This window comes from Colius striatus, chromosome 2, assembly GCF_028858725.1.
Source record: "Colius striatus isolate bColStr4 chromosome 2, bColStr4.1.hap1, whole genome shotgun sequence".
Classification (NCBI taxonomy): Eukaryota; Metazoa; Chordata; class Aves; order Coliiformes; family Coliidae; genus Colius; species Colius striatus.
In genome coordinates, this window is record NC_084760.1 from 84,396,830 (window position 1) to 84,417,450 (window position 20,621).

The 20,621-nt window shown below is 46.6% G+C and overlaps 2 protein-coding genes and 1 long non-coding RNA gene across 4 annotated transcripts in view; all 3 read left to right on the plus strand.

Annotated features, from left to right (window-relative positions):
* Positions 1-8,023, plus strand: part of THADA (THADA armadillo repeat containing) — a 167,090-nt gene extending 159,067 nt beyond the window's left edge. For both annotated transcript variants that reach the window (XM_061991338.1, XM_061991337.1), the window contains 2 exons: positions 5,314-5,480; positions 6,669-8,023. In XM_061991338.1, the coding sequence (XP_061847322.1) occupies positions 5,314-5,480; positions 6,669-7,007 (506 nt within the window). In that variant the 3' untranslated portion in view covers positions 7,008-8,023. The remainder of the gene's footprint in view (positions 1-5,313; positions 5,481-6,668) is intronic.
* Positions 8,024-9,722: 1,699 nt separating this feature from the next.
* Positions 9,723-10,537, plus strand: LOC133624923 (uncharacterized). Its single transcript, XR_009818193.1, has 2 exons — positions 9,723-10,010; positions 10,122-10,537. It is a non-coding gene; the product is annotated as an uncharacterized LOC133624923 (long non-coding RNA).
* A 993-nt stretch (positions 10,538-11,530) lies between these two features.
* ZFP36L2 (ZFP36 ring finger protein like 2) lies at positions 11,531-15,789 on the plus strand. Its single transcript, XM_061991339.1, has 2 exons — positions 11,531-11,819; positions 12,440-15,789. The coding sequence occupies exons 1-2, from the start codon at positions 11,769-11,771 to the stop codon at positions 13,850-13,852; spliced, it is 1,464 nt and encodes a 487-aa protein (XP_061847323.1). The 5' UTR covers positions 11,531-11,768; the 3' UTR covers positions 13,853-15,789.
* The last annotated feature ends 4,832 nt before the right edge of the window (positions 15,790-20,621 follow it).

Here is a 20,621-nt window from a genome sequence, read left to right on the forward strand (position 1 = left end):
GATTAGTACTTAACACTAAAAAGAAGAAAACCTTTGATGCAACAAAAAGTGATTAGCGAGTCAGTAAATGAAATTTTCCTCTTGCAAATCTAATGTTACAGGTATTAGTGACTCTGATGCTGGATCTGCCATCATTTGGCTAGGAATGATCTCTTGCTTGAAATCCTGAGATAAATCTCCAGTTTTGTAAAGCAATCATTCAGTGAGCTTTGTTGATTTAAATGTCTGTGCTTGTCTCTGAAGCAGGAATACTACCCTACTTTACCAGGGTGTTACGAGGTACTCTACTGATAGTGATTCAGGGCACGTTTATACCTAGGTAGGCAGCACTTTGTGAAAAAAGTTCAAAATATTTTACCAATTTAGAGTATACCTGGTCTACCTAAAATACTTAGTGTAATTTCAGTTGGAGAACTTACCCGATATGTTTTCCTTGCTGCACTGTTCTTTGTGAGACTTTCTCTCAGGACTGGTACACTATGCTTCCTTGCAGTTTAACTTCTCTTTATGTTTGTCCTGAGCACAGCAGACATGTACAAAAATTTCATTGCTCTTTGATCTATAATTAGCTAACAATTTCCAGTATAAAACCAACTGCCAAATGCTGTTGTTAGGCAAGGAACATGTTCTGCTTTTCCATTTTGCCTATATTTTATCATGACTGTCCTTAAAATCTGTGTACATGCTCTTAACACATCCCCATAATATCACTGAGGCTTTAACAGAGGACAATTGTATAGCTGGAGAACATGTAATAGGCTACTAGAAGAAATATTTACATCTGGCGCGATCAAAGCTTTTAGAGTATATGAATGTGTATGTGGGAGGTCTAATTTTTATGTGGGTGGATTCACAAAGACTAAAACACTGCGGTACTTAACTCCTTTCCCTTTATGAAAATTCAATTCCTCAAAATGAAAAAAGCATGCAGTGCCTGATTCTTATCTTTTGTTTTTCATTTCAAGGAGTAGTATTAATTCTTCTGCTTGTAACTACTTGTTTAAGGCATAGAGAATTTTTTGTATTTCAGCCCCTATAGTGGCTTATGTAGTCAGGCGCTTGTCTTGCTGGTGATGTTTTTGCATATTGGAACATATTAGAAATGAAAAAAAAAGGGTAATTTTAACACAGTTTTGATAGTCTGTTGAACTGTTGTGGTAGGAGCACTGCTGTATTTTCAGTGTTTGGTAATAGCTTCAGGTTCAGTTTCTACCAGTTTAGTTCCCATGGCAGTGACTTCCAGAGATCTGACATTCGAAATTTTTTTACTCAGTTACTTTAAATAGTTACTCTACATTATGAAAGGCTATTAATACTCAGTCATTTGAATCATCTCTCTTAGTATTTTGTTTACATGACTGTGATGCGGAAGTTTTGGATTATAGCTGACCTGAGCTGACAGCCTGCTGAACAGGGAGGTCTTGCTCTCCCTTGGGGCTCTTTCCCTCCCCTTGCTGCCCTGTGATCTTCCCTGCCCCAGCTCCCAGCTGTACCAAGTCTCACTGCAGAGTAACCAGCTCAGCTTGCCAGCCGAGCAGAAGAACCCACACAGCCAAATTCATATTCTGCTATTCTGAGCATTAATTTACCAGGTAATCAGCAAAGTGCCTGAGCTGTCTGGAGGTATGCATCAGGAGCCCATAACCTGAGGGGGCTATGGAGAGAAGAGAGCCACCTTCCTTGTCTCTGGTGAACTTCCAGCTTGCTCAGACCACTTTCTGAAGTCATAGCGTGAGTCATGAACGCCGCATCATGTGTAATATGTGGCTTCTTGAAGATCAGCCCAGTTTTGCAGGCAAATGATGATGTAAGGAGTAGTTCTTGTAAACAGTTAATACATCAGTGAAGACACATATGCTTATTTTTAGAAGGCATACTCCTTTTTGGGTATCTTAAAAGGTTCTGTAAGTTCTTACAGCATCCATTGCTGTTATTTTTAGAGCAACAGAACATCTTCCCATCTGAAAGTGTTTTTTACTATTGAATCACGGGTATGGATGCAACTTTGCTCGCTGTTATTTATCTGGTATTACTTCAGCTCTTCAAGCTTAGGGAATTGATATGACCTTTTTGAATACTTGCTCCATCTCTTTGTTGTCCTTGTGGCACTCCCCAAATCCAATCTTTAACTATTCTAGCAACAAATTTGTGAACCAGTATCAAAGTCAGTTAATATCACTACACTCAGTAAGTAAACAGCAGCTGAGGAAGTGATTCAGAAACCATGGAGCCACTCTAGATGCTCTTCAGTAGAGGATGGTATGGGGTGCACAGGTGCAAGTGAAAATTCTTCATCTGCCAGAGTTTGATTTGTTATTGAATCTGTGTCAACACCACAAGTACCAGAAGGCCACTGTGCTAGCTTCTCTAGCACAAAACCCAAGGTAGGCAGGCTCTTACCCAAATTTTTGAAGCCTGAATTTCAGCTTTATCAAAGTGATGTTGCTTTGTCTTTCTTTGGTCTCAATGTCAGGACTGATGCATGAGTTTAGCTGATCAGTTAAGGGGTGTCTACAGTTCACAGAAGGATAGTGGCATCTTTTGGGTTGGTTCAGAGTGGTGTTGAGAGTCTTCATGTTTTTCCCCTGTGTTCGGCCTCCTTTATATGTTTTTCTTGTACTTATTTTCTCGTGTCTTCTTTGAAAAAACAAGCCAAGACCAAACCAACAACTTACCATTTCCTTTGTTGCGACACAAGGATTCCCTACAAGACTGCCATGGTATGTGACCACAGAACTGCCTTTTCTTCTGAGTCACACTGTTGAAAAACTGCTAGCAAGCAAGTTCAGTCTAAGCATTACTTGTTTTGCCACCTCTTGGTGGTTTTCAGCATGTTCATGTAATAACAGAATTAGAGGCCTCAACGTACGTTTTGATGCGTTTCTCAGTAGTTCAGTGTTCTCATTCATAAAGAGAAGATCATCATATATATACTTAAGTCTAAATCTTAAAAGGGAAAAAAGGCCCCAGAAAATGACAGATACTTCAAATGTCAGCAATTGTATCTATAATCAGTCCTCTGAAGCAACAGCTAAAACTTTGGGAAGAGAGCAGTGGGAAATAACATGTTTGATTTTTAGCTCCCAGAATCACTTAATTTGCTAAGTATTTAAATCAAGTAAAGTGACACAAGAAAGAGATGTTATATAAATGTAGACAGCCATAGGTGTTTTGGTAATAATCTGTAAAATTCTGAAGGATCATGAGAATTCGAAAGACCTGGGTTTGAAATGTTGTGTTTTCTAAGCCTGTGTAACCAGGATGTTTGTTTCAGGCTCAGAACCCTGCATTCCATCTTTGTTTCTATTCTTCCAGCTCTGAGGATTGCCAGTTATTTTCTGAGGTCCCCATGGCACTTGAATGAACCTGTGTTTTCTACCTGAGCCTAACAAATCAAAACAGAGGACAACCATTCTACCCATTGTTTTAAGAGTATCAGACTGGTACCAAGTAGAGCATCACAAGAGGGAAAGCAAGTTTAAGAAAGGGGAGGGGGTGGAGAAGTCCTAAAAGAAACATCAGCAAAAACAATACCTAAACACACCAATTTAATTAAATTAAATGGTATGGGAATGTTGTACTACACCCCTGCAAGCTGTCTCTCATGGACAAAGCTGAGGGATGTCCTGATACAGTGATAAGTCCTGGCATGAAGAAAATGGTCTTGAACATTGGATTTTACTGTCTAGCAGAGACAAACCGCATATGTAACGTTATTAGTGTCACCAGGAGACTGCCTGCCTGCCTTCCTGTTGCTTGTTCAAGGAGATTTCCATTTACCCTCATCTAACTCCAAGATAAAGAGGGGACCATCTGTTCTTTCTCCTTCACTCCCTTCCTTATTACAGTCCTTTGTTCTCATGGTCTCAAATACTAATTCATCCTCTCCAGTATCTTCAGTACATTGCCTGGTCTGTCAGATACCACATACCTATCTTTCCATCGATCTGGTTTGCCCTTAGTTGTTTCCTGTGCTTCCTTATTCTTGTATTTGCCTAGTCCTGGCATTTTGCTGCACATTTCTCTGCTCTGCCAACATACTCTAGAAAACCTGCAGCTGGCATGAAGCCTCAGGAGGTGTCACAGAAGAGAGGCCCAGGCCGCAGCTCTGCATGAGGGTTGTGAAGGACAGGCCTTGGCAGCGCTCCTATGTCCCTTTCACATCAAGAATCATTTTCCTTCAGGGGAAATACTTCAATACACTCAGACACAAAAAGTAAGGTCTGCCTTCCATCTCTGTAGGGATTTTTTTACCAAGTAATTATGACTCTGCCGTGTTGTCTGCTTGTAAAAGACAGCCTTCAAGAATGACATGTCCTTATGATGTCACTACTTAAAAGACCTTTTAGTGAACTCTTTTTATTTGCTGGTGACAATGGACAAAGGTGAATTTTGTCAAAAATCCAATTTCTAGTAATAGGGCTTTTACAGGGGCTTGTTCATCATCTCTCCTCCTCTGGTCCTCTTGCTGCATCCCCATTAAAAAGAAAAATTGCAGTAATGTTAGCAGTGATGAAACTTGTAGCGGTGAACACTGTTGTTGGAGTTCTCATGCAAACCAGGCTTCTGACTTTTTAATGTACTCCATTATTGAGGGCAGCCCTAGAAACCACACAGTTAAAACAACAACTGCCCAAATGAGAGCAGTGGGGAAGTTAGGGAAGAAATACGGTGTGGATGATACCTTTGTGTACAGTTCTGGCATGACAGCAAAACCTGTATAAATGTATCTCTGTGATGGTACTGTATAAACAGTGTCTGCCTTACCCTTCTTTAACATCTTCTCTAAGCCTATCTTCCTTGTTTTATCTCTCTCACATGTGTGTGTATGGGTGTGTGTATACCTTGTAAATTGCACACCAAATGATGATTCATTTTATATCCCAGCTTTTTGAAAAACGTATAATGTTCTGTAGGTTTTGAGTTCCAGTGGAAACAAATTAGATCAAGGCATAGCTGCAGTTTTGCAAAAATAGTCACCATGTAATAGTGTCAAGACTGTCTCTGGAGATATTTCTAACAGAGATCTTTGTATATTTAAACCCAAATTAATGAATGTCACTACATGGGCAGGAAAAAAATATTAAGTATCAGCAGTTTTAACTTGGTTCGTGTATTATTTGGGAATTGAGAAAAGGCCCCAAGTGGCACACAAGTAAACATTCGTCTAACTTATTTGCAGTGTAATTCATCATTCTAAATGTGTTTGTGTAAGTTCAGCATTTGTTTTTCAAGAAATCATTTTTGTGCTGATTTTATTTAAAAATGCTTGTGGTCGTGCTACACGTTGTTACGCGTGTTTTCTCTCGACAGAGTTTTCACTTAGGATAGTGAATGCTCCGATGGCCTTGGATCTGGCGTTTGGCATACTATGTGAGCTGCTCCTGCAGTGGGGGGAGGTCCATGGCGGTGTCCCCATCCTGCTGGGATGGCTGCTGGAAGACAGAGATCCCAAGAGAGACTCGGAGACCTCAGCGCTGGTAATTTTAACAGCCAGTTGCTATCTCATGTTGAGATTTCTGCAGTCTTTTGGTCGGAATATGATGAAGTATCTCATCTGATGAGGCCTGAGTGGGCTGCCCAGGGAGGTGGTGGAGTCACCAACCCTAGAGATATTTAAAAGATCATAGAGGAGGTGCTCAGAGACATAATTTAGTGATGGGCCTGGCAGTGTGAGGTTGGTGGTTGGACTTGATGATCTTAAAGGTCTTTTCCAACCATAATAATTCTATGATTAGTTGGTTTACAGTTTTTTTAGAAAATGCACATGGACAGTGTTTAGAATCAGAGTGGAGTTTGATGTCTTTTTCCTGCCAATATCACCATAAAATCAGAGATACGAACAAGCAAGCATTGAAATAAATCAGTAGCTACTTAACAAGTCATTGTTGACTCGAACGTTTTGAGGCTTGCTTTTAATTTAACTGCTGCTGTGGATTCCAGGCACATTGGGCACTCAAAAACAGTGCTCTGCCAACTGATGGCTTTTCCAGAAATGGCATTTAAATCTTTGGTGTGCCATGCAGAACCAGTCGTATGAAAGTGGCACAAATTTACCGAACAGCCTCATTCACATCTGTCACTATCTTCAGAAGGATTACTAAGTAAAAAAAAACCCCTTTGCCATGCTGGTTCTGTAAAACCTAATGCTGTATAGCACACTGCTCTCTGTTCTGAAAAGACTGTAAAAGTAATGCTTGATGGTACACTGGAAGGAACAGGAGCAGCTACATCTTTGAGAAGTTTGTTGACAATTAATATGACCCATGAAATGTATTATGAATCTTTTCTTAAGCCTATGCTTTAGGTATGTCTTTCTGATGTTTCACTGACTGATACAATTTCCCTTTTTCATTTAATCCACTAAAAAAGCTCCATGATATAGCAAATTACCATACTGGTTACAGAGAGGTCTTTGTGAAACATAAGACAGTTTCACAGGCTAAGGCAAGCACATGTTAAGGATTAGGACTACTATTTACTTGCACCATTTCCCAAGAGTTAAACCATAACTGCCTGATTTTTTAAGGTAAAAAAAATATCTTGAAGGTTTTCTGAAGTTTTTGAAAAATGGTATGAATTTTTTACCTTTTGTATGAAAAGAAGCTGTTCTATAGCAGCCTCTATTGTTATTATTCTATTAATCTTCTTTCATTGTTTTTCTAAAGGAAGAAGATGATTACCTGTTTGATAAAGGGGAAGTAAATTTTTGGGCAGAGAAGTTGACTCACGTCAGGCAACTTAGTAAGCACCTTTTACAGCTTATATCGCTGACTCATCTAACTTTAGCAGATCACAGAGAACTTGATCGACTATCAAGAATAGCACTGGAACAAGCCCAGCTCGTTGGACACCACCTTAGAGCACTACCTCCAGCTCCAGAATTTTCCAAAACTGTGGAATTTTCAAGATTGGCCATTCAAAATGAGAGAATATCGGTCTACCTTAAAATACTAAATCTGCTGAAGTCTGATGACTTCAGCAAAAATGAAACTCTGGAAAAGTAAGTTTATGAAAAGTTCATCCTCAGGAAGCTGCGCAGACATTACTGGATAGGACATTACCGAATTCTAACGATGTTGGAGGAATAAGAGGTTGCTATAATTACTCTGGTAAACCTGCAACAAACTATTCAATATTCAGGTACAACCCACATCTTTTATATATGAGTCCATTATTTTTTTTTTTGGTCAGATGTGATGTGAGACACTGTTTCTTTTAAATGCATTTGCTAATTTCACTCAGCTGAGCATGGTTTATTATAGCTACTGTAGGAAGTAAAGCAGCTAAAGAATATTTTCCATTCATCCAGGTGCAGGCCACCTGTAGTTGTGTTATGTTTTATCTCACATTTTTACCTCTTGTATTTTAATACTAAGAAAAAGTTGTTTGTGGGGTTTTTTTTCCTCTCCGTTCAAGATGTACAATGGTAGTTATTAAATTAATGGGGTATTTTTAAAATTTAAGTATTTTGAAAAGAAAGTAAACCTTGGCTTCATGATGTTTTTTCGACAAGACTTTAAATTTTACTGCATTTTCCTCTGGAGGAAGGCAAGGATTCTCACTTTGGTTGTAACTCTTTTTTGCACATAGAAACATCAGCAGTGAAGAATTCTGCGTGACTCTTTTTTTTACTGTAAATCTACTTTTTTAAAGTATAAACTACTTTTATACTGTTGGTCTAAAATGAAGTCTGCTGTGTTCAAAACAAAGCAGCCGTTCCATGGTGAACAAAACAGTTTCATCTTTACTTCAAAACACCTTGTTCTGCAAGCAGTTTTGGAAAATATGCCTGCTCAGTAGAGCAAGTGCTCAGTGGAGTTAGTGTGATCTTGGATGGCAGCTTTTAGGAGATTTTCACTAGTGCTGAGGTGAGGCAGCTGTGGGGAAGATAACTGAGTGCTCAACAGTCACCGAAACACAGAAAAATGTTTGTTGTGCTTTGCAAACGCTTGTTTCTGGGAACTGAAATTGCATTTCAATATGAAAATGAGACATTGAAAATAAATATTTACTTTAAAAAGGGTATGTTAACGTTCCTTTTGCCACAGGCTGTGACTTCATGTTTGGCTGTGGCAAAGCTGTGCACAGCCAAAACAAAAGCGTGCCTCGGTGTACGCTGTTATTTCAGTCTCCTTGGAAGGGCAACCTGTCCGGTAACCCACTGCTGGCTTTCAGTCCCCTCACGCAGTTGCGTTTTAGCACAGTTTTGTCGGAATCTCGACGAGCCGGGCTCCGGCGCCGTGCCGCGACGGGATCTCCGCGTGCGGCGGCGCCCGCCCAGCAGGTGGCGCTGCAGCACCGCCGTACACGCCCGGCCCAGCTCGGGACCCCTTCGTGCCACGGCCCGCCGTCCTGGCCTCGCTCGCCGCGGCACGCCTTCGCCTCGCCATAGGGCCTGGAAGCAGCTCACCCGGGCAACCCGCGCCGCTCACCCTAGCTGGGTGCTGCGGTTCCCGATAGCCAGTGGCTTCCAGCTTCTCGAGTTTACATAGAATCTATAAATCGAGATAAATTTGTGGATTAGGTTTAGTGGACACCTGAAAACGGCACAAGACAAAGTTGCTACTGAAAAAATCCCAACAAATTCAGCTTACAGCTCTTTAAACCTTTGTCTTTAAGTTTCCAGGGTTCAGGAGTATTTTACGTAAGTAATTTACAGTGAAATGTGGGACTTCAGCAGGCACAAGGGAAACGCTGGAACCTGCAGTGAAGAGACACTCCGCGGAACTCAAGTTATACCGGACCTAACAAGCCCATGCTGGGAGTTAAGCTAAAAGTTAAGGTGTTTGCATCTGTTTGGCGCTCCCCAGGAAAAGAACAGCCCAGGCTGTGTCTGGAAGTCACTCTTAATTCACAGCTGTTGGGTTTGCCACACCTTTCCAACACTGTTGAACTAGTGTAGCAACAGCTTTTGTTTTAGAAAACAAACAGAACTTTGTGTAGTGGTATCAGAATTACAGTATGGTTGCATGACCTTGCATGTGTCTAGTTAGTGTAAGACTTCCTAGAAACATTGGCACTTTAGGGTTTTTTATTGGGTAGAATTAAAAACGCATATCCATGTATATATTCAGTATCCAAAAAATGGATAAATGGAGGCAGGTAACAGCATAGTAGTAGATGCAGAGTGACCGTAAAACTTAAGTAACTATGTGAAGCCTTGAGGACTTGGTTAATCGGTAAGCCAAATAGCTGGAAAACTCGGTCTCTTCCTTATGGTTTCAAAATGCAGCTGAAACCTCTGTCATTGTGCCTTCGTTTATAGAGAGCAAATAAAATTTTTATCAGCAGACCTACATTTCACCAGACACTGCTAGTGACTTGAGTTACTGTATAACTACTCAATCGAGAACCTTTAAACTCTTAGGCAGCAATTGCAGAAGAAGGTTAACAAAACCTGATGCTGGAGTACTTATCTGCCATGTGTTTGATCAAAGTCAGTTTATCAAAGTATTCCTGCAAACGACGATAACACATCGCTCCTTGTACGGTTATTGTCCAACGCTGTTTGCTGGGTTCACTGCCGAGTTGCTGGGCCTGCTCTGAAAGGGAGCTTTTTATCACAGAAATGCCTGGAGTGAGTTTGATCTTGGGTCTGTACGCAAGCGAACCCGAGTGGGGCGGGGAGGAGGTTGTGAGAAACGGTGGCCGGTGGTTCGGGCATGCGCCCGCGTTTACTCCCTGTCCAAGGCGCAGCGCCTTGTTGCTCGTCCAGGAACTGTCAGCCCCTCTCGGGCCAGGAGCAGGAAAAGATAGAAGGGATCTCTATCTGTCCCAGCACGCCCGCGGGAGGCGAATCGGCACTAGGGGGAAGCCGAGCCCTGCGCAGCCGCCTCGGCGCTGGCGCCCGCCCCGGTCGGGCCCGGCCCCTCCCGCCCGCCGTGCGAGGCTGCTGCCGGGGTGAGGGCGAGGCCGGGCCTGGAGCGGGGCTGGCCGCTTGCTTCTCAAAGCGACCGGCGACAGGGGGAGTTGTCTAAGCGAAATGCTTGGGTACAGGACGAAGCGAGGTTTGGGCTTTTTATTCCCCAGCTTCTCGTTTTTCCCGGCGCGTTGTCGGTGTCTGTAGGGACGCGCGGCCCTAGCTTGACAGCCGATCTCCTTTTTCCCGTGGGTCACAGGCGGCCTCTCCGCGCAGCAGCCGGGCCCGGGCTGCCGGGGGTGCGCCTGGCGGGTCCCGCCTGCTGCCCCCCCGCCGCGGCCTCGGGGGAGGAGGAGGGGAACCAAATGGAAGCGCGAGCAGCATGGCGGCGGGTAGGCTGAGTGTGAAAACCCGACTCGAAGGGTGCTATTAGCCGCCTCCCCCCCTGCCCCCTTCCCGCAAGTTGCTTTCCTTTGCAAATGCGTTTTCAAAGTACAGGGCTCCTGCTGACGTGGTCAGATTTGCACCCTTGGATATCCAGGGTCTGACATCCCGGTTCGGAAGCTAAAGAGGATCAAACGCCTCTGCTGGCTTTAAAAGCAATAAAACTTTACACGTCCTTTCCTTTTCCCCTTCCCATTTGTCCCCCGGCTGAGAAAACGCGGGAGGGAACGGGGAGTACAGAGCCGCTGCCTCCGCCGCCTTTCCCACGTCGTGTTTGCGCAGCCTTATCGGCATGAGGGGGGTGTGTGTTTTACACGGCGGTTCCCGGCCGGCCTTAGCCAGCAGTCTGCCACCGGTCCGGGGAAGGAGACCTGCCGCCAAGGACCCGCCGCTGCCTTCGCCCTGGTCCCGGGGGTGGTGAAGCAACCCGGCGGGAGGGCTCCCGGCGTGGCTGGCGAGGGCGGCGGCGGGGCTCGGCAAAAGGCTGGCGCAGCCCGGCGGGTCATAAGACCTTGGGGCTGCCGGGCCGCGGCGGGGGGTGAAGTGTGTAGGGGGTAAGCGTGGGAGGGAGGCGTGGGAGGGGTGCGGGGAGGGGGTGAGTGTCGCGTATCACGCCGACCGCTGCAGTGGTAACGCTGCCTGTCCTCCGTGCCTGCCCGCCAACCTCTCACAAACTCCTAACAGAAAAAAGGACCACAGACCCAAACTCCCCAAAAGAAGGGAGAAGCGGCGGGTCGCGCAGCCCGTGCCCAACCGCCGGCCTGCCGTCCACCCCGGGGCAGCGCGGGCCCGACCTTTGTTTCAAACCAATTACGTGGCAAAAGTTTATTTTCGGTGGGGCGGGAGGAAGAGGTGTCCCCGGCGCTGCGCGCCCGCCTCCGCTGCTGCCCTGAGGGACGGGGCTGCGGCGGTGGCTGGAAAGGGGTGCGGAGAAGGGCCGCTCAGCGTAGGCCGGGCCCGTAAGGCGCCGGGAGCGCCATCTGGTCGTCCCGCCCGCGCTGCCCCGCCGCGAACGCACTTGGCTCGGGGGTACTGGGTTATGAAGGAGCGCTGAGGGCGGGCAGCACAGCGAGACTATCTCCCCACCAACCCGTCCCGCCGTTCCCGGCCTTCTGCAAAAGTTGGGGCGGCCCGGCCGGCAGAGGCGGGGCGGGGCGGGCCCGGCGGGCAGCGCGGGGCGGGCGGCGCAGGGCACCGCCCCCGCGGGCCGCGGCGGCGGCGTTTATATGGGGGCGGCGCGGGGTGCCGCTGAGTTCTCGCAGTTCGCTCGCTGCTGTGCAGCCGCCGTCGCCGCCTCGGCCCGGCACCCGCCGTCCCGCCCGCCCAGCCGGGAAGGAGACGGGACCATTTCGGATCTCAAGCAAACAACCCCTTCCTATCTAGTCGTGGCTTTTCCAAACCCTCCGAGGAGAGCGGGATCTTTCGGTCCTTCCTGTATTTCCGACCATTACAGGATCTAGAAATGTCGACGACACTTTTATCCGCCTTCTACGACATTGACTTCTTGTGCAAGGTAGGGAGAAGCGTGGTTCCCCAAACGCGGCCTGGGCTGCCGGGCCGGTGCCGCGGTTTGCAGAACGGCGCTCCGGGCTGCTGGGGCCCGGGGCACGGATCCCGGCGGGACCGGAGGCCCGCGCCCGCCCTGGATGGGCCGCGCGACTGGCTGGCTGGCGCTGCGGGCTGGTCGCCGCATGACAGCTGGCCGGGTTAAGGCGGCGCAGGCCCCGCTGCGGGGCGGCTGATGCAAGGCAGCGAGCCGCAGCGGGGCGAGCTGCGCCCCCGCCACGGGCTTCTTGGGGAGGGGGCTGTCAGCTGGAGTTGCGGGGCGCCGAGGCACTCTGCAGGCGCGCGCGCGCGCTGCCGAGAAAAACTTTTTGAAAGTTGGGCGCCTGGCAAAGCCTGCAGAGGGGGATTCTCCCCGGCTCTGCCTCGCTCGCCCTGGCACTTAAGCGGGGCCGACTGGGCGGCTCGACCCCCGCCCCGACTGCCGCGGTGCGCCCGCCTGGGCGGCGGAGTGGGGCGCCCGCGCGAGCCGCAGCGGCGATGGGCTGGCGGTCACCCTGCAACACTCTCTCTCTTTCTCCCGCTCCCTGTCTCCCCCGCCCCCTCCTTCCCGTCCTCTCCCCTCGGCAGACAGAGAAGTCCCTGACCAACCTCAGCAGCATGCTGGACAAGAAGGCCGTGGGGACGCCGGTGACCCCCCCTAGTTCTAGCTTCGCGCCGGGCTTCCTGCGGCGGCACTCGACCAGCAACCTGCCGGCGCTGGCCGGCGGTTCCAAGTTCCCTAGCCCTACCGGCTCCAGCTCTTCTTCCACCTCCTCCTCGTCTTCTTCTTCCTCGTTCGCTAGCTTGAAGGAGACGGGCTCCGGAGGAGGCGGCGGCGGCAGCAGCAGCCCCACGGCCCTGCTCAACAAGGAAAACAAGTTCCGGGACCGCTCCTTCAGCGAAAACGGCGAGCGCAGCCAGCACCTTATGCAGCAACTCCAGCAGCAGCAGCAGGCGGCGGCGGCCGGCAAGGGGGGCGGCTCCGGCGGAGGCGGCGGGGCCCCCATCAACTCCACGCGCTACAAGACAGAGCTGTGCCGCCCCTTCGAGGAGAGCGGCGCCTGCAAGTACGGCGAGAAGTGCCAGTTCGCCCACGGCTTCCACGAGCTGCGCAGCCTCACCCGCCACCCCAAGTACAAGACCGAGCTCTGCCGCACCTTCCACACTATCGGCTTCTGCCCCTACGGCCCGCGCTGCCACTTCATCCACAACGCCGACGAGCGCCGCCCGGCGCCCGGGGGGGGCACGGCCGCCCCCCCCGCCGCCGCCGCGGCGGGCTCGCACCACCACCCGCACCACCCGCCCCCTCACCCCGCCGGCAGCACCGGTGACCTCCGCGCCTTCGCCCCCCGCGACCACCCGCTGGGCGGGGGCGGCGGCTTCGGGCACCCGCGCGGCGGCGAGCGGCCCAAGCTGCACCACAGCCTGAGCTTCTCCGGCTTCTCCGCCCACCACCACCACCACCACCCGCACCCGCACAGCGCCGCCCCGCCGCCGCCGCCGCCCGGCGGTCGCCTGGACGCCGCCCTGCTGGAGAGCCCCGGCGGGTCGCGCACGCCGCCGCCGCCCGCTTCTGCCTCGTACTGCGAGGAGCTGCTCTCGCCGCCTTGCGCCAACAACGCCTTCGCCTTCTCGGGGCAGGAGCTGGGCAGCCTCATCGCTCCGCTCGCCCTCCACACCCAGAACTTCGCCGCGGCCGCCGCCGCCGCCGCGGCCGCCGCCGCCTACTACCGCTGCCAGCAGCAGCCGCCGCCGCCGCCGCCCGGCGGGGGCTGCCCGCCACCCCCCGCCTCGCCGCCCTTCAGCTTCCAGCCCCTCCGCCGCCTCTCCGAGTCGCCCGTCTTCGACGCGCCGCCCAGCCCCCCGGACTCTCTCTCCGACCGGGAGAGCTACCTGAGCGGCTCCCTCAGCTCCGGCTCCCTCAGCGGCTCCGAGTCGCCCAGCCTGGACTCGGGCCGCCGCCTGCCCATCTTCAGCCGCCTATCCATCTCCGACGACTAGGGGGGCCGGGGGAGGGGTAGGTCCTGCGGCTGCTAGGCACGTAAGTTACCGAGCGAAGAAAGTGAATCCTTTTCTTCTTTTTTTTTTTAATATATCTATCTATCTATCTATATATACACCGAGAGCTGAACAAAAAGCGTCTTTCAAAAGGGCAAACGACACGAACTGAACAAACCTATTTTTATAGAGAGACCTTGGAAGAAGGGGATTTTTTGTTTTGGGGTTTTTCTTGTTGTTCATTGGAGACAAGTTATGATACGCACCAGCAGCAGCCATTCCATCTGTGTTTGAAAAGAGGAAAAAAAAGCATTAGAAAAAGACACCACCAGAAAAAAAAGCAGCAAACAATCCGGGGAGTGCAAGTCCTGCCTGCCCAGCTCCTCCAAGCCTTCAGATACACATGAGAAAAAAAGTTACAAACTAGTTTTGTCGTTCAATCCAGTTCAAATAAAAACACAGAACGTACTAAACCTATAAGCTTTTTTTTTTTAAAGAAAAAAGATAAATCCAACATCCTGCCAAGAATATGCCTTGATAACAACCTTCTTTTTTTTATATATCTATATATTATTATTATAACAAATGCTAAAACCTTCATTCCAAAGTTTAATATTGGTTCCATTGCCACCACTTAGTGGATGTTTGGCTTAGAACAATTTTTTTTTGTTGTTGTTGTTGCTTTATTTGGAAGCACTCAACTGAGTTTAGTTTGTGTAATTGTTGGAGAATAACTGCTGATTTTTTTTTTTAATTTTTTTTTTAGCTGTTTGAGTTGATTGCATGAATGAGTCACTGCACACAACTCAATATGAAACTATTTAACTTATTTATTATCTTGTGAAAAGTATACATTGGTAATTTGTTCATACTGTATTTATCGGGTATGATGAAAAGCAATAGATATATATTCTTTTATTATGTTTAAATTATGATTGCCATTATTAATCGGCGAAATGTGGAGTGTGTTCTTTTCACAGTAATATATGCCTTTTTGTAACTTCACTTGGTTATTTTATTGTAAATGAGTAAAATTCTTAATTTAAGAGATTGTATGTAATATTTATTTCATTAATTTCTTTCCTTGTTTACGTAAATCTGAAAGATTGCATGGTTTCTTTATAGAAATCGGTCTCGATGCTGTGGAAGTAGTTTGAGGAATTTTCTATGGGTTTTTTTTTTAGAATGTAAATGGTTGTAGCCCGTCCAAGTTGAAAACGACAGAAAAAAAAAAAGCAGCAAAACACCATCAATAACAAAAAGAAAAAAGACTGACTTAGCAATCAGACTTCAAAAGTGGCAAATTGAATTCAGACTTTTTTTAATTTCTTTTAAAGTAACCAAAAAGCGTTTCTTGTTGCCTGACTCCACCAATCACACTGTGACCTAGTCTCAAAGTATGTAGCAATAATCAGGGGTCCCAGTATTATGTCTCACAGTGCCTTCTCGAGGGTCCATGCTTGCCTTAATCTCTCTCAACCAAATAAGTATTTTTCATAATGCTTGAGATAATTTGAATGTAGGGATGGGTTTTAACTACAGCAAAATTTGTTGCCACTCTTTATTTTAGAAGAATGGAGGCCATCTTTGGATCTGAACTTTATACAGTACATGAGCATATCTTGTTTAACTGAATTCCAAAACTTGTAATTTTTATTTTTCCTTCCTTTTGTAGAAAGTCAGGAGTTTTCCAAAACTTTCCTGGACGGTGGATGAATGAGCAGTAGCTTAGTTTTGTTTGTACATAGGTACAGATTGAGCACTATGTACTCTTTTGGACTACTTTAACAGAAGTATGTTTTGAATGTAACTAAAGGATAAGTCAACTTGAGTTGTAATATATTTTTCGGGAGTCAGTTCACTACAAATTGTGTGAGACTGTAAACTTTGTACTGTAAATGTTTTGTAGTTCTCCCAATAAAATTTTTTTGGAAAAAAAAGTCACCTTTCAAACTGTTGAAGCCCTGTCTGCCAGGCACTGAATGTTTCTTGCTGAACACTATCCCCCCCCCACCCACCTGTTTCCTCCCCCCCAGTCACAAATACGTTTAGCTACAGATTAACCAGTTTGCACTGCAGCTTCGCAGCTCCAGTCCACTCTTGCAGCAATCACTGGTCGGCAGCCAAAGCTAATAAATGCTTCCAGAAGGTTCTGGAGTAGTGCTGTAAGCTGGGTACTGGATCCTGCCTTTTTTTTTTTTTTCCCTAGTTATTTTTTTGAATAAAAGGGGCAAAGGATCAAACCCTTTGCTGCTTGTAGGTTAACAGCTGGAGCGGAAAAATCTAGTAATGGCATTTATCAATTGCATCATTTATGGGGATATACGAGAATGCCATTAGCCTTCCTGCCTTGTTTGGGGTAAGGAGGAGGAAATGGCAATTTGGGTAATAAAAAGGCATAATTAAGGTTTACCCTTTGTCCCAAAAGCTTTGTTCCTCTTCGCTCCCAGGAACTCGGATGGACTTCTGCCTCAATGCTCTTCTATCACCCAGGCCTCGGTGTTAATTGGACTAGCATTAAATGTGTTAATCAGTTTTCGGGGCCTGGGTTTTAAACAAATTACCTTTCTGAGGGCATATTTATATAACAAAATACTTGGCAGCCTGAGGGCTGCGTGTGCATTAGTACTGATGGAATTTTAGCTAGTAACTGCGTTTCTGTCCCATGTTCCAATCGGTCCCTTCAACTTTAAATTATGATTTTTAATGACTTATTTTTGTTCTTTTGTCATACTAATAATAAATGTTGTTAACATTATGGCATCTCTGTGCTGCCTGGACCGCCACGGTACTTTCTATAAATACAAGGTAGAATGTAATACCGGTGCCATATGTTTGTGTAACAAACCTTGGACTGACTCTTCAGTTTAAAATTAAACCAAACGTAAGCAATGTATGACAACACAGGCCAGCTACAGCCATCACACTTTTTTTTAACCTTTTTAGTGGATGGATCTGACATTTTTGCCTCAGAATCACTCCCTTTGATTCCCAAACCGATTTCTGGAAAAGCTACTCCTGGTGCTGCCCTGCACAGTAGCACTAAGCACTGCTGAATTTTGCCCTGGGCATCCCTGGGTGTGTATACCATGGCTGGGAGCTGTTGGTTTGACTGATATCTAAGTTGATGTCTTAACTCATTTTCAGGATGGTGAAACTTAGTTGTCAAACTGTGTTAATTAGGAGTGCATGTCCCTACTTTTGCGTTTTCTCTCTTTCCTGGTTGCGTTTTAGGCATCTGTCCCTTGCCCACCTCTTCCCAAGCCCACCTTTTTCTTGCCACAGTGGGTAAGGACCTTGCTTATTGCTATATGTCCCTTATCTGTGGCAGCTGTACTCCATCTGTACATCTGTACACGCTGTACTTTTATCTTTCTTGTGGTTTTCTATTGGTCAAACAGGGTCTCAGAGAGGGTGCCGAGTTTGGCTTTGGTGTCTCCTGGCTGGAAGAAGAGCTCTGGAAGCTTTACAGCAGCCACCCCACGTGAAACAACTGCGCTGGTGTCAATGCCAGCGTTGTCTGTGTCAAAAAGGCAGCCAGGACGGGATGGGTGACAGCCCACCAGTGTCTCCTGGTGGCTGGTGGTGTGCCAGTGTGTGTGGAGAGCGGGGCCTGAGCCACTCTCTGCCCTGCTCCAAGTGAACGATGCTCTGAGGCCACCCGTCCTGCCTCCTGTTTGGTTTCTGTCTCTGCAAAAGTGTGCTACAAAACAGTCTGTTTCAGCGTTACGTGCTGCTGTTCAGAAAACCAGAAGTCCTTGAACTGGGAAGATAAGTGTCTGTTTCTTGTGCTGCACAATCAAGTGTTAACCTTTAAACTGGTGACTTATGTTGTTGATTCAAGCAAATGTTCCCTTGCTTTCATTTCAAAATTCAGTGAGGCATGTAAAGCTGGTCAGACCATTCAGAAATTTCTTGATGCCTTGCAATAAATCGACAAACTTTGCGTAAAAATAAACTGGTTTTCTTCAAGAGCTTAGAGCTGAGGAGGAGCTCTAAGGTCTCTACTGGTTTTTTTTAATAGCTGGGGCACTTAAAATGACTTTGAGGATCTGGGAAATGGGGATTTTACTAATTATTGGTTAGGACTCAGTCTTGCATGCTTGCTTCGGTGGATAATCTGAAAGAAATTGCAGTAATGGCTTAAATGGGTAGAAATAGGTGTAACAGTTTAGATCTTAAAATAGGAATTAATGGTTAATGATCATAAAGGGGTTTTCAAATGTATCAAATCGGCACTTTTGATTTTTAGTCTCTAGTCCTGGTTTCTTGGGAGCTTTTTATTTGTTCAGGTTTCCTCAGTTTGCCTTCTTCAGGTAGAGTGGGTGCGTAGTAACTCTGGAGCTTTTGCTTTCTCTGGGCTTCTTGCTGCCTGACCCAAGTTCATACAAAAGTCAAACCCGATTCAGCACACAGCTGGACGGATTGCACACTACTGAAAATACTCCCAGCAGTGTACCGCCAAGCCCAGGAATGCTGCTCTTTGCTTAGCGCACGTCACGGCTGAAGCATGAGCTGATTTCGCTGTGACCCCCAGATTTACCCCCAGTTCAAGTGTATGAGTACAGCACAGAGAGCACATGGCCACTGGAGGAGCCGGTAGGCTGCCGGCTCCTCCCTGTCGTGTTGCTGAATGCAGAGCACATCAAATAGATAACTCAGTGGTTAAACACACAGGCAAGGGCCGAGCCCTTTTCCAGAATAGCATGTAAATGTCCCAGTGCAACTCTTGAGTTACTTCTAAAAAGAAATGATAGACCTCCTTTTCTGTCCCCATCCTGTCCCATCCCATTGTTAGGTGTGCAGCTTGGATTTTATTTATATTTTTTTTTAAAGGCTGTATCTGACAACCCCATTTTCAAAGAAGGCCCAAGGTTTCAATCTTGTTCATGATCCAGATGTATTTTTGGTTTTTTTTATTTTGCTAGTAAGGAACTTGTACTATATATTATTAATTGTGTGATCTGTCTTTTCTTGCTGACCTTAAACATGAATCTTACTTGACACAGCTTCAGGCAGTAGTGTTCTGTCATTGGTAGTATAGGACATTTCAGGTTTTGACTGCAGAGCCTACAGACCTTGGAAGCACATGAGCTGTGGACATTGAAACTTCACTTTCTGGCCCTTCAGCTTAATCACTCAGTTCCTTGGTAGTTTAAGGTGAAGGTACTGGGCTGCCCACTTCATTGCATCTGAGGTGTAGTTACGTAGTCCCTTCTGCCAGCCTTGTACCTGGTTGGTACCTTCCCAGAGAGAGGAGGGAATATGCTGAATTATCACAGCCAGAAGTGCTCATCTGCTAAAGAAGTTAAGTGAAGGGTTGAGATGAAAATGATATACTTGAGGTGATGTTGCGGGTTGCCTTCACCAGAAGAGAACAATTTCTCCACTGTCCTTCTCTCTGGTCCTTCCTGACCCACCCCTTGAGTCCATTTAGGTTGCTAACCTGGCTGAGCACCCTGGCACCCTGCTCACAGCTTGCACCACGGTGGCTAGAGGTGGCTGCTTTGACAACTGCCACCACATCTGCCTAGGAGTTAATGCATTAGGGGAGTAGGGGAGGAAGGGATAGAGCCCTGGCAGGAGTGATGGAAGACAAATCTCCTCACCAAGCTGCTAGATTGGCTTATGCTTCCGGTGTGCATTTTGTTCAGTTTGAAGAAACATTTCCACAGTTCTTTGAAAAATTCTTGCTATGCCCATTTTAAAACTGAGTTTTTGTATTGGTGGTTATAAATGACTCACGTGGACCTTGAGTATTTCTCGTGCTGCTTGAAAAGATGGGAAAGAAAGGGAAAGTTCAAATCAAGAAAGGGCATAATTAAAGCCACTGTATGAAAACAGATAGTTATTTTGTCTGGTTTACTGGAAAACAAGTAGTAGTTGTGTGGCAAGGCTTTGCGTCTTCTGAGAAGCTCTGAATGTGAAGGGAAATGCTTGTTATCGGATGGCATAGATTTAGCAGGTTGTGTCATTTTTTGCAGCATATGTACCAAAGAACATTTATTTGTAGGTCTAATTCCTCTATTAACGTTAAGAATTTAATACTGAAGAATGAGATTCATCCCTTGAGATCTAGAGGACCTTGTCTCTAAAAAGATTTTTGTTTTATCTCAAAGCTTAGTCAAACAAATATGAGTCATTTCATCTCGCCTTTCAGAGAGGTATAATGGGCATGTTAATGGAGGCATTTTGGGGTGAACCCCCTAAAATTTGCATTCCTGAGGAAAGCAGACAAAATTACACTGACAAATCTCCTCTCCGTTGCTAAGAGGAGTAGATGACATCTGCTGAGTAGTTTCTTTTCTGTACACTGTCTGAGAAGGAAATACAGGGTAATTTAACCCCCCTTTTTTTCTACCATGGTTAATAACATAAACAGGGAGCTGGATATGCTGAAATCTAAATACGAGGGTCTTGTATCAATGGATTATTACCTTATCTTTTCTGAATGACATTCACTTGAATACCTGGAATTGTAATAGCTACTCAAGATAAGAAATGGAGGGAAATTCAATAACAGTAAGAGGCCTGGTAACTTATGAGATCTTGATTAGCCTTCAACTGTGCCTAAATGTCAGGAAAGGATTCCCTGTACTGTATGAAAAGGGAGCTGAATATCAGTGTGAAACCAATTCCTTCATTGCAGAGGAGCACTAACAACTGGCTTTTGTGATTGTTAAGGCTTCCTTCTGTCCACATATACATATGTAAACCTTCTGGTTCTTCCATTGATAACCCTTTTTAATTTTTAATTACTTCAAAGTTCCAG

What these genes read in the sequence shown, in the direction of transcription:
- ZFP36L2 (XM_061991339.1), top strand. Translation starts at nt 11,769, where the DNA reads ATGTCGACGACACTTTTATCCGCCTTCTACGACATTGACTTCTTGTGC. An exon ending in ACATTGACTTCTTGTGCAAG is followed by an intron (nt 11,820 to 12,439) that starts GTAGGGAGAAGC and finishes TCCCCTCGGCAG; the next exon opens with ACAGAGAAGTCCCTGACCAA.